Source organism: Mastomys coucha, unplaced genomic scaffold (genome assembly GCF_008632895.1).
Source record: "Mastomys coucha isolate ucsf_1 unplaced genomic scaffold, UCSF_Mcou_1 pScaffold11, whole genome shotgun sequence".
Lineage (NCBI taxonomy): Eukaryota > Metazoa > Chordata > Mammalia > Rodentia > Muridae > Mastomys > Mastomys coucha.
The window spans coordinates 11,156,980-11,170,048 of NW_022196893.1; the positions used below are offsets into that span (position 1 = coordinate 11,156,980).

At 54.8% G+C, this 13,069-nt stretch overlaps 1 protein-coding gene across 3 annotated transcripts in view; it reads left to right on the forward strand.

The window, feature by feature from the left end:
• Cacna1i (calcium voltage-gated channel subunit alpha1 I) overlaps nucleotides 1-11,887 on the forward strand; it is a 112,520-nt gene extending 100,633 nt beyond the window's left edge. The window contains exons 30-37 of one of the 3 annotated variants that reach the window (XM_031349760.1): nucleotides 2,318-2,396; nucleotides 2,943-3,064; nucleotides 3,615-3,989; nucleotides 4,246-4,392; nucleotides 5,283-5,486; nucleotides 6,136-6,301; nucleotides 8,312-8,508; nucleotides 9,651-11,887. In XM_031349760.1, coding sequence (XP_031205620.1) covers nucleotides 2,318-2,396; nucleotides 2,943-3,064; nucleotides 3,615-3,989; nucleotides 4,246-4,392; nucleotides 5,283-5,486; nucleotides 6,136-6,301; nucleotides 8,312-8,508; nucleotides 9,651-10,289 — 1,929 coding nt within the window. In that variant the 3' untranslated portion in view covers nucleotides 10,290-11,887. The remainder of the gene's footprint in view (nucleotides 1-2,317; nucleotides 2,397-2,942; nucleotides 3,065-3,614; nucleotides 3,990-4,245; nucleotides 4,393-5,282; nucleotides 5,487-6,135; nucleotides 6,302-8,311; nucleotides 8,509-9,650) is intronic. The other 2 variants (XM_031349769.1, XM_031349776.1) reach the window with 2 other exon arrangements.
• Nucleotides 11,888-13,069: the final 1,182 nt, after the last annotated feature.

The window sequence follows — 13,069 nt, forward strand, 5'->3', positions numbered from 1 at the left end:
GAAATGCCTGGGTTAACACCAGACGCGTAGCTTTTGTGCTGAGGTTCCTCAGCTGAGGGACTGGGCTCACACTGTACTGTCCAAGGTGACAACCACGCCCCAGCATACCTGATTCTGTCTTAAACAAAACTGTTCCCATAGTATACAGTATCTCTCCTGCTTCTCACAGCAGGACATTTGTTAGGTCAGGTCTGACAGATTGGACCTCATCAGTCATTTCCAGGCAACCATAGAGAGGCTCTGTTGGGTTATCATCTGGCAGCAGGCTGGCTGGTTGATGGCTGAGGTTCTAAAGAATGGGATCCAGGGCTGGTCCAGAACGGCCTGATGATGCATTATTCAGGCACTGGACGTCCACTTCTCTGAGGCTCCCCTCAGGAGGGCCTCTGCAGAGTGTGGGGTGATTAGGAACACATTCCTGGCCCCGGTTCGGCTTGTTAGCTTCACTGGTGTGGCTGTAGAGACATCTGCTCACAAACAGACTAGCCAACAGGCAGAAGCAGGGTCGGATCTTTTGGATGGATAGATGACTTCTTAGCTTCTAGATAGGCTTCTCCCAGGGTCCCAGGGCCAGGGCACTACCCTGGGCCTTGCTCCCATGTAAACAGAGATGTCTACTAGGGCCAGTGCAGAGATGAGGCTCCGGGAAAGCATTCATTTACCCTATACAGATGGAGAAGGCATCAGGGAGGGCTCCTCAGAGGAGGTGACCTAAACTAGGCTTTCAGAGATGAGGACTGACCATACTAGTCCAAGTGTCTTCCCCATAGAGGGACAGGATCTGCCCACCCAGCAAACTATTTCCACATGGTTGGAGTGCAAGGCTGGAGTGAAAGATCAGACTGGGAGGGCAGACGGAAGGGGTATCATAACAGGCCTTCAGCTCCAGGACAAAACAAATATTCTGGGGGGGCTTTGTGCTGTGGACTTTGTATGCTATAGGAGTATTTGGACAAGAGGGCTCCAAGCAGAGCTTGCCTCTGTGAGGAGACTGGAGGAGGGAAGGCTGGAGGCAAGGAGGCAGGTGAGGAGGCTGCTGGGCCTCTCAGGCCCTAAGGAGTGGAGGGTAAAGGTAGGAGATTTATGGGGAAGAGGGGAGCCGTATCCATTTCACTAAACGCTTGCATCCTTGATGAGTAGAGTGCCATTAATTATCCAGGCACCACAGTGCTGAGTGGCTGTCCTTCCTATTACAGTCTGTGATCAACGGGGTTTACTTTACAGTAATTACCTCAAACGCCTCCTGACTCAATTCGCAGGAGTCTTTGGAGGGTCAGGAGGGATTTTCTTTGTAGGGCAGGAACGCCTTCTAACCTCATCTGTAGAATGAGGTAAAGGCAGTCTCCCACTGGTGCATGGATTTGAACCAGGTTTGGAATCTGGGGCAATCTGTCCTACAGGAGCCATGGGGACAGGGGTGGCTGCATTTGCAAGAGGCTCCTGGGATCACGGGCGTGCATGAGTCCTCCACTCCTTCCTTTCTGTGGCCAGCCTTGCACTGGCCTGTGGAGGCAAGCATTATATCATCCAGTTGTGTCCCAGGACAGCAATGGACAGTTTGTTGGGCTTGAATCCCCGAGCTGTCCTCACTCATGAGAGTGGTGTAACTAAACAGGCACTTCCACTCTTGCTATGTCTCGTTTTCACTCGCGAAATGGGTAGAGAGATGACACATTGATCTGTGTGTGCATGTGTGTGTGTGATATGGATGTGTGAGTATATAAATGTGTAAGGGTGAGTGTCTTCTATTTTCTGCATTTTTTTGTTTGTTTGTTTGAGGCAAGGTCTCTCCCTGAGCCTAGAGCTCATGAATGAACTCCAGGGATCTGCCAGTCTCTGCTCTCATAAGCAGGGCATATGCACATCTCTGTACCCTGCTTTTATGTGGGGCTGGGGATCTAAAGCCAGGTCCTCATGCTTATACACGGGCACTTGACCCATTGAGTTGCCCCTCATAGGTTTCTGGGACAAGTGATGGGCTCACGGCAAAGACATTAAGCATCCCGTTCTTATCCCGTGACCTAGGCTGCAGGAGTCTTGCGCTTCAGGAGGTTACAAGGGGATAGCAGCCATGGATACTTAGCAACAATGTAGCTAACAATACAGCTGTAACAATATAGCTGCCCCGAGCCTGACTCCTCCTCTATTCCCCTGGCCTGAGGTCCTTCACCTCTACTCTTCTGCCTAGGAATTCCCTTCCCTGCCCTCCTCCAGTTTTGGAACTCCTCTTCCTGACTCTCCCTAGGCCTCCCCCTTCTCCTCTTGCACACCTCAGGCCTCCAGCCCCCAGCCCAGCTCAGCCCACCTCTCCCCGCAGGTGGGCAACCTGGGCCTCCTCTTCATGCTGCTCTTCTTCATCTACGCTGCTCTGGGAGTGGAGCTCTTCGGAAAGCTGGGTGAGCGATGCTGCCATTGGAGGCTGTGGGATGGGGGCCATGCCTCAGTAGCAGGACTTCTCATTCAAACCCAGTCTTAGCATAGAGCAGTTTCTGAAGCCTGAAAGGTATGAGGCTCATGAATGGACATCAGACTTGTATGGTGGAGTCCTGGACCTCAACTTTTGGTCTTCTGGGAAACATCCTTTCTCTGCTTCCAACCACTGGCTGTTCTGAGCCAGGGCTACCCCAGTAACAGAGACCAGGGCAAGGGAGAGAGCACCATATCCCATATTGAGCCCAGCCCTGCATATAAGGTCAGTTTCAGAAATCAGCGGTTCCCCCACCCATCTCTCTCAGGAGCTCATTATTGGATAGAAAAAAGCTAGATGCTCCTGAGACTGAGCCTCCAGCCAGTACACTACTTCCTTGAGCCCCAGTTGTCCCATCTGTGGGCTGGGCACAGTCCACACTGGCTGAGGTTTGTAGGGGTAACCAGAGAGGACGCTCAGGGATGGCAGCTTGGGGTGCCATGGATGGACACTCTGACCACCTCTCCTCTCTCAGTCTGCAATGACGAGAACCCGTGTGAGGGCATGAGCCGGCACGCTACCTTCGAGAACTTCGGCATGGCCTTCCTCACACTCTTCCAGGTCTCCACAGGCGATAACTGGAATGGGATTATGAAGGTATTCATGGGCCAGCTGAGGGGAAATCAGGTACCCCCTCAGCTGAGTTCCAAGTCCTGAGTACCCTCTTCATGCCCAGTGTCCCATTGTACACAGAAAGGAGTCAGGGACCAGAGATGTTTAGGGACCTCCTTGAGTCCAGTGAGATAGAATTGTGGTCAGGTCAGGCAGAATGTTGGTGGGCTGGCCCGAAAAGCTGCAGTGAGTACCTGGGGAACTCCATGCCTCTCCTCAGATTTGCCTGTGGCTCTGAGAGGTGGGGTCAGCCACAGTAGGGAGTGAAGAGGACCAGAACAAACCAGATTAGGACCCTAGGGACTTGGCTGAAGTTGATCCAAGCTCTGGTTCACCATAAGTAGACAGGTATGAAGGCAGTTAGGACTCTGGAGGGGCATGGATCTAGGGCCCATGGTGTGCGTGCACAAGTGTGAGTGTGTGTTATGTGTATACCTGACCTCTGGTAGCCTTGTACACTCTCTGTGCTAGGGAGGTGTGTGGCTGGGCAAGTATGTCGGGTGGCGTTGACTTCATCAGCCTGTCCCTGTGGTAGGACACTCTGCGAGACTGCACCCACGATGAGCGTAGCTGCCTGAGCAGCCTGCAGTTTGTGTCACCTCTATACTTTGTGAGCTTCGTGCTCACGGCTCAGTTCGTGCTCATCAACGTGGTGGTGGCCGTGCTCATGAAACATCTGGATGACAGCAACAAGGAGGCCCAGGAGGATGCAGAGATGGATGCTGAGATCGAGCTGGAGATGGCCCATGGCCTGGGCCCCAGCCCTTGCCCCTGCCCTTGCCCCTGCCCCTGTCCTGGCCCCAGGATGCCCACTAGTTCACCGGGGGCTCCCGGCCGAGGATCAGGAGGGGCAGGTGTTGAAGGCGACGCTGAGAGCCACCTGTGCCGGCACTGCTATTCTCCAGCCCAGGTGGGCAGTGGTTGAGAGGTGAATGGGACACAAAGGGCAGGAGCCATGGGGCTTAGATGGGTAGCTGGGCTGGGGGTACCCTCTATCTTCTGGGCTCCCTCTGTGTTCAGCTTCAAGAGAGGGTGATCCTGCAGTGAGGAGTTCAGTCCCAGGCTGTGGGCCCAGAGAATGGGAAGGCAGCTCTGCCCCACCCACCCCAGAGTCCAGGGACCCAGCCGATAATCCCACCTGTCCCCACCCTGCCCCGTCCGCCTAGGAGACCCTGTGGCTGGACAGCGTCTCTTTAATCATCAAGGACTCCTTGGAGGGGGAGCTGACCATCATTGACAACCTGTCTGGCTCCATCTTCCACCACTACTCCTCACCTGCTGGCTGTGGCAAGTGTCACCATGACAAGCAAGAGGTACTGACAGCCTGGGAGGAGCTGGCTGCCCGGGAGTCACCAGAGAGTGAAGTGCTGGGGGAAGCCGTGGCTGTAGGCTCCTAGGAACAGACCGATCCCACTGCACAAAGTGGTTTGTCTATGAAGGGCAGCCCTGTGGTGGGGCCTTGAGAGCCCCAGAGAGAGTCCCTTGGATATAAAAGGTGCTTAGATGCAGTAGCCATTCCACTGTGTGCTGCTGGGACAGGTTTTGTCCCTTCCATGGCTGCCATTTTGCCCTTTCTGAATTGAGAAGGGGTTCTTTGGCGTCTGCTTGTTGTTCTCTGATGGTCATGGGCATCCTCCCTCCCCCTACCTTGAGTATCTCAACGCTTCTCTCAGGAGCCTTCTTCAGGCTTCCTCTTAGTCCTACTCTGCTCAGGAGCCACCTCTCAGGCTGTTTGCAAGAGTTCTTCCTAGGCCCCTGCACACAGAGCCCACCCAGGGAATTCTAGGATCAGTGGCTGTGAGGTTATCTCCCCAGGAGCCATGAGTCAGGAGCTGATCACGTGGGCTACTCGCTTCTCCTGCCCCTAAGGTGGAGACAGATTTCCCAGGGTAGCAGGTCATGCAGATCTCCTTGCAGGGCCATCTGCAGAGGACACAAGTAGCCCTCAGAGGAGTCACACCCAGCCCAGTTCTGTAGACACTTGATCTGGGGCAAGTGGACAACAGAGATCCATAGCTCGCTGTACCATGGCTACTTTTGTGCTCAGACACTAAGGTGGGCCACTCAGACCTGGTTTCTGTTCGGAGTGGCCCCTGTGCCATCCTCATGTGTCACCCAGGCTGGGATTCTACACAGAGTGGGCCCACCACCCATGCCCAGCAGGCCCGTGAACCACTCTGACCACTACCCCATGTCCTTTCAGGGACCTGTTGCTCAGCGCTCCAGGCCCAGGCTGCCCCATCCCAGCCCCAGGGTGACCCGAGGCCACCACCTCCCCCTGCAGGTGCAGCTGGCCGAGACAGAGGCCTTCTCCCTGAACTCAGACAGGTCCTCGTCCATCCTGCTGGGGGATGACTTGAGTCTTGAGGACCCCACGGCCTGCCCGCAGGGCCCCAGGGAGAGCAAGGTAAGTGGCTAAGTGTCTCCTTACATTGCACTTCATGTGTGATGCCAGAATACACAGTTTCCCTGGCCAGGTTGGGCACAGGCTCAGGTTAATTGAGGGTCGTATCTTATGCCAGACACAGATAGCAAGTTGCAGGTTGGGGTAGCATGAGCCCATCAACATCAACATGGGCATCGGGCAGCTCTCAAGGAACTTATGGGTCTGGGAAAACTCTGGAAAGAGATGCCCCAACCCTTTGCTCCTCACGCAAGACCCCAGGTAGTGGCCAGAGAGGAAGAACTTTTCTCCCCGAGTATGAATGTGGAAACTGAGTCCTAACAAAGGGAGGGACCCACCTAACGTTCTAGTCTGATGCCTTCACCCTGAGTGACTGCTACACTGAGTTAGTCTTTGATTATAGACATGAAGAGCATCTGGTACTGTCATGAGGCCATTAGACTCAGGAAGGGAGGGGCGGGGGAACCAAGCTGCCTGGCGTATCTAACAGGGCTTCCTAGAGGTGAGAACCTTCCATTTGAGGACTGGAAGGTGGTGGCTGCTGGCCAGGTGGAGGAGGTAAGAGAAAGGACTTCCTAGGTAGGGATGGTTGTGCAGGAGCCACGCCTCTGCGTCCCCCAACGTACTGATCATCTACCTCCCTTGCCTGCAGGGTGAGCTAGAGCCTCCGGAGCCCATGCAGGCTGGAGACCTGGATGAATGCTTTTTCCCCTTTGCCAGTGAGCCAATGTCTGCAGGCCCAGAGAGCCTGCTGTGCGAGATGGGGGCCATCCCGTTCAACCCTGTCCAGTCCTGGCTCAAACACGAGAGCGGCCAAGGTGAGGGTCAATGCCCTACCAGCCTCCCACACCCTAATCCCAAGAGTCTGTTTCATGGTGTGGGGGGATTAGGGGGAGGTGGGGGCAGAGCTTCTCCGATGAAGAACCAAATGAGCGTCTGACAATTAGAGGAAAGACCCAAGCCTGATACAGTAGTGATGAAAGACATAGAGTCGATGAGCTCATGATAGTCGAAGCCTGGTCTAAAGGAAGCTTCACACTGAGCGTCTCGTGTTCTGGGATGAAAAGGGAACTGGGCTGCTGCATGCCGCTCTTAGTGTCAAGCAAAAGGAAGGCTTACAGTAGATGGAAGGTGTTTGGGTGGAGTCTAATCTGAGGCAGTTTTCCCCCAGATATTCACATACGGTGACACATATGACTGAAAGATGTCTTTCAGTGGCCCTTTGATAAAGAGATCGATCTCTACCCCAAACCTCCTTGAACAGCAGGTTTGTGTTTTGGGACATTGATGGGCTGTGGGAATCAGGGCTAGGGACTGAGCTAGCTTGCTTGTCACTTGGGCTTCCTCTTGGAGGATGACAGGAGTCTAGTTGGCAATACCAGCTAGGTCGGGGAAAAGGGAGACAGAAGAATGAACCCCAGGCCCTGAGCTCATTCCAAGATGTCCTCTGTGCTGTCTGGGTGACTGGCTTCTCCATGGACCCTCTGTAAAGCCAGTGGCCTCTCTCATGAACATGATGGCTGGGATGTCAGGGGTTTCCTGACCTTAAAAACCAGAGCTCGGGATCTAACTGCAAGCACATTCTGATGAAGTGTTTAATTAACTAATGATTTGGATGTTTCTTCAGTATTCTGGGCAGCATAGAACAGGAACCTTACCAGGACACAGCCTGCATAGCTGCCTGGTGTCTACTCCCATATCTGAACCCTCTATTCCTTCCTCATTCTATGAAGGTGGAAGCAGCTGCTGCTGGTCCTGGCATACAAAAGTCTGCCCTGCCTCAGGCTCCCCGAGCCTGGCCTTGTCCCTTTCTACCTGCAAGCAGAGCAGACCAAACTCATCTGGAAGCTAATGTATTATCAGCGCAGAGCCTGGCCTGTTCCTAGAACCCTACCCTACATTGTCCAAGAGGGGCCCCCAGGCCTGGACAGGCCATGTAAGATAGTCAGAGCCTGAGAGAAGAGTCTAAGTCAGAGTCTTAGTGATTGAATACCTACTGTGTGCATGGTGCTGGGCTAGGTGTTCTATACCTGCTGTTGTCTTCAGAGCACTCCTCTTGTGTTGTTTACATTCTCACTGCTGAGAATGTAAAATACCTGGTAAAAGCAACTTAAGCAAGAGTTTGGCTTGGCTCATAGTTCTAAGGTACAGTCCATTATGGTGGGGAAGGCGTGGCAGTGGCTGCTCAAGGCAGATGGTCACATTTGCATCCAGTCAGGAAGCTGGTGCTCAGACCACTTTCTCCTTTGTGTTCAGTCCAGAACCGCAGCCTGTGGGATGGTGCCGCCCACAGCAGGACCCCAGCCTGTGGGATGGTGCCACCCACAGTTAGCAGGACCCCAGCCTGTGGGATGGTGCCACCCACAGTTAGCAGGACCCCAGCCCGTGGGATGGTGCCACCCACAGTTAGCAGGACTCCAGCCCGTGGGATGGTGCTGCCCACAGTTGGTTGACTCCTTTCATTCTCAGCCCAATCTAGAAACTTCCTTATACACACACTCGGAATACCTCTCCTTGGTGACTCTAGAATTGGTGTCAATAATCCCACCCCCACTGGGTGGGGTGTCTGTTCCCATTGCCTGAGGAAGAAGGTCCAGGAGTCAGGCCTGGAGTCTGGTCTACTGAGCTGAAAGCAGCATTCTGGTCAGACTCAGTCCTTCCCAGAATCACACCAAAAGTGTTCCTTGCTCTGACAGCAAGGAAACCAGCACTTCCAGTTGAAGACTTGCCCACAGTCTCAAAGCCCGTGTTAAGTAGCCCAGATGAGGGCTGGTGCTCTGTGCCCACCCCCTGGGCTGACTCCAGCATCTCCTCTTCATTTCCTGCAGCACCTCCGAGCCCTTTCTCCCCGGATGGCTCCAGCCCTCTACTGCAGATGCCTGCTGAGTTCTTCCACCCTGCTGTGTCTGCCAGCCAGAAGGGGCAGGAACCGGGCATGAGTGCGGGGACCCTGCCCAAGATCGCACTTCAGGGGTCCTGGGCATCCCTGAGGTCACCAAGTGTCAACTGCACCCTCTTGCGCCAGGTACAGGCACCTCCTGGATTCTGAAGAGTGTCCTGGAGCCACGAGGGACTGGAATGGGCAGGGGAGGGGAAAGGAAAGAATATTGCACAGCCATGGTGTCTGGGAAAGTTGGGGGGCTTCTGAGACTTGAGAGGTAACCCCAAAGATGAACCTGAGCAGGCCCAGCTCCTGAGGAGGATCTAGGTTGTCAAGGCAACTGAAATGGGGGACCCAGCTTGAACGGAGGAAATAAAGAGAGGTGCTGGGGAGGCTTCCTGGGGTGACACGATGCTGGGGTCAGGGACTGTGCCTTGAGGGATATTCTTGGGTGGTTGGGGCATCATTGCTGGACTGCTTGCATACAGGTTATAGATTGCTTGACTGCAGAGGGGCAAGTTGGGAAATAGGAAGACTTGGTTATATTGTCTCCTGTATCAGGATGGCTGGAGCCATAGCCCCCATGCCAGCTGGGCTCAGAGGGCCCCTGGAACACAGGACAGAAACCTACCAGCACTTTTGGTGGACCATGGGTAATCCTATACAACAGAGGAGACTGGCTTGCAGATTCTTAGCAGTCATTATCCAGGCAGGGTTAACCTCCGGTTTCATCAGGCTGGTCATTGCAACAGTCAATGGACCAGTCTCCCTGCCTCCCACGGAGGGCAGTGTAGGGTTTAAAGTGTGTGTGTGTGTGTGTGCGCGCGCGCGCGTGCGTGTGCACTCATGGTACAGAAGGAAAAATGGCAGAGCAAAAGAGTGCTGGGAGTATAATCCGTGTGTGTGAGGGGTGAGGCTGGGAGAGCAAGTAGAGCTGGAGGCTTACCTAGGAGAGAGTGTGGGAGCCCCTGGAATGAAGCAGGGCTATAATGGACAGGTTGAAGAGCTTGGGAACAAGGGGACAGTGCTGGAGATGTGGTAGATGAGCATCAGGTGGGAACTCTGTGAAGGCCAGGCTTGACACAGGGACTAAGTCTCAAGCTGTGCAGAGGGGACAGGGAGCCTGTGTGAGGCATCCGTAGTCACTGCCCTGAGAGACCCCAGAAATGCTGGTGTGGCAGAGGGGATGCTGTGGGATCCCGGGTCCCATCACCAGACAAGACAAGTGAGCAGAGCAGGGAAAGGAGATGGTACAGACGGCCTCATCCCTTCTTACCTCCCTGCAGGCTACTGTAAGTGACACATCATTGGATGCCAGCCCTAGCAGCTCAGCGGGCAGCCTGCAAACCACATTGGAGGACAGTCTGACCCTGAGTGACAGTCCCCGGCGTGCCCTGGGGCCACCGGTCCAGGTACCTGGGCCACGGGCTAGCCTGTCACCGGCGACCCGGCGCCGCCTCAGCCTGCGTGGGCGTGGCCTGTTTAGCCTGCGTGGTCTGCGGGCCCATCAGCGCAGCCACAGCAGCGGTGGCTCCACCAGCCCTGGCTGCACTCATCACGACTCCATGGACCCCTCTGATGAGGAGGGCCGCGGGGGCGCAGGCGGCGGGGGCGCGGGCAGTGAGCACTCCGAGACCCTCAGCAGCCTGTCACTCACATCTCTCTTCTGCCTACCACCCACGCTGCCACCACCCGGCCTCACCCCAGCCAGGAAGTTCAGCAGTACCAGCAGCCTGGCCGCTGGACCTGGCCGTCCTGGCTCCACTGTCTTGGCCCGCGGCCTGGCCAGGAGCCCCTCATGGGCTGCAGACCGCAGCAAGGACCCACCAGGCCAGGCACAGCTGGCCTCAGGCTTGGGCTCAGCACCCGAGCCACAGCCACCTCCCGGGGAGTCAACGGATGCAGCGAGCAAAAGGAAGAGATGAGGGGCCGCAGGGGCTGCGGGGGACATGCTACCCGCAATCCTCCCGCCTGCCCCATCTTGCCTTCTTTTAACCTCAGGAGCCAGGGAGCAGACAGCAATACTTTGCCCACACCTGGGAGTGGCATAGGGGCCAGCCAGCGCCGGGCCACTGGGCAGGCGACTGAGAGGATCTGGGTTAGCCGAGGCTCAGATGTGGCCCCATCCGAGGCCCTTCCAGTGCATATGCAGATATATACATATATATATAGAGACAGACATATATTTATTTATTTTTTTTACTGAGAGCTTATGAATTCCAGAACGTGCTAAAGTGGAGGGTGCAGGCCAGGGCCCAGACAGGGGTCTCGTCTGTTGGTTACAGCACAGATATTCCTGCTAGGGCGTCTGTGGCTGTAGTTTTAGGGGTCTCCCTGAGTTGAGAGCAGCTTGGGAGGGCGTTCGGGGCCCAGGAGACAGAAGAGAAGCAATTCAGGGTGCACCTTTTTTTCCCTTTTAAAGAGCCCCTACTAAGTTCCCCACCCCTACCCACACGTCAGGGTGTCAGTCTTGTCCCTCTGACTATCGTGTTGTTGTGAAGTCTTTTGTAGACACTCTTGACACAAACTTTCTTAGCCGGCTAGATGTTCTCTTTAGAAAAACCAGGGGGGATTTTAGTCATATTTCTTAGAGCAGGGTTGGGGGACAGGGTAGTTCTGAGGCTGGACAAGGGGCTCAGGGTGCAGTTTAGATTTCTCTGAGCATGATGAGGGGACAGTTACCCCCCCAAAGGCAGCAAACAGGAATAATTGATGCAAGAGACGGGGCAGGTGAAAGGGGCCAGTGGTACTTGGTCCACGTGGATGCCTGCTTCCCCCGGCTGTCAGGTGCACAGGAACCTTCTGTCCTGATCCACTATGAAGGCCTAGTACTTCAGCATTCCTGGGATTATGGCCACCCACCCTGAGCAATCCCACCCTTGCTGCAGGGGTGTTTGGAGTAACAAGGTAACAAATCCTAAGTGGGCTCTGAACATCTGCCCAAACCCTGGCTCCAGCCCCCTCCCCAACCCCCCAACACTCTTAGCCTCCTGCCCAGTTACCCAGACAGTCACATCCTCGGACTCATGCTTACCCCTGAGTATGTCTTGCTGTCTCAAGCTACAGGCTGGGTCTCTCTATGGTCCTGCTCCCTGAATGAGTTCAGGACGGGTGGTTTTATTTGAGCTGTAAAGTGGATGGGTTTAAAATCAGCTGGAAGAGTGTGACCTGCTGTTCAGGGCAGTATCATGGGGTGCTCGCCCACACTACCAAGGGTCACCTTGGGCCCTGCTAAGAGCATAAGCGTTCTGTCTCTGCTTCCAAATCCTGAGTTCTCAGAAGTAGGCTTCTAGCCAGGCCAGTGAGCAGCAGCAGCAGCATTGGTGTTTGTAGGCTCCTCCGGGGTGCTCCCGTCTAGCGCAGGGAATCCCGGGGTCAGGGTATTGTGAGAAAGTGAGGGATGAAGTATTGAGGAGTGCTGCCTGTAAAGCCCTTCTTACAGGTGAGGAGCGGGAAAGCGGTTGTTAGACCCACTTTACACATGGGTAAATTGGGGCTCTTGGTAACAGAAGCAGCCATTTGGCCCTGGCAGCAAAAAGCCTGGGTCACCTGTGAGGGGTCCTGGCCTGAACATCTGGACTGTACACATCTGGACTGTACACACACACCGTGGTTGCAAGGAGGGTGACTTTAAGGGCCAGGTGTGGAGTTGGGTGTGGTATAGTGAGGGCTAGACCGGGCTCGTGCTCTTCAGAGGTGGTGGTCAATAGCATCCAGTGCCCTCTGCTTTCTGGGTCCATTTATCTCAGTCTTCAGGGGGCCCCTGTGTGATTATGCTGCTCTCGCCAGCCAGTGTTCTCCTTACCAGGGCTCCAAGACTGGGGAGGGATGTTCAGGCATCCATAATTCTACACTGTGACCTCCCAGAGCAAGCAGACATGTTGAAGGGTGTTCTAGGGTAATGGACTAGAAGCTATAGCTGGGCACAGCAAGGCATCCAGAGAGAACCATTAGCCGAGCCTAGAAACACAGCAACCTTACCCAGGGTGGGTTTCCCTAGGACCAAGATCCTAGATATTTGGCCTTGTGTCTGTGAGATGGTAATCAGGGACTAGGGAAGCAAGATGAGGTGTAAAGGGCAAGGGTTAGGCAGGTGCCCCTTCTTTGACACCGTGGCCTGGGGCTGTGGCCTCAGGTCAAGCCTGTTCATCATCAAAGCACAAACTTCTCCAATCCACATGGGCCTGTCTGTGAGGAGACTGGGGACCTAGGTACCAATGCCCTAAAGCTGTTCATTTGTCTGGCTGTGTGGCGTGGAGGCTTGAGGGCAGCACAACATCTGTAGAGAAGGGTCTGGAGCTAGAGAGGCCCGCCCTGGCTTCTTCCTGTCTTCTGCTCTGGTCCTGGCTTTCCCTCAGAGGAAGACGAATCGTGAGCAGTACTTACCTGTCTGCTTGTTCCTAAAATTTCTTCTGGAGCTCTCAGCTCCCAGGGTCACCTCCAGGCTCTTTTGCTGCTCGGCGTAAGGGCTTGGGGTCTTAAGAAGCCGCTGTTTAGCCCAGACATATACTTTTTTTTTCTTTTGGTCTTTGTGCAATAATCAATGTCCCTGGCAGAGCCAGGGCTGAACTGGGGCTTGGGAGGGCGCTGAGGCCATCTTGTCCAGCAAGCCCCCAGCCCGACTCTGCTGCTGTGACTCTAACTTCTGGTCACTGTACAGTTTCTACAGTGTGAACGAACTTCCCTCCTAGTTGCTGAAGGCGCT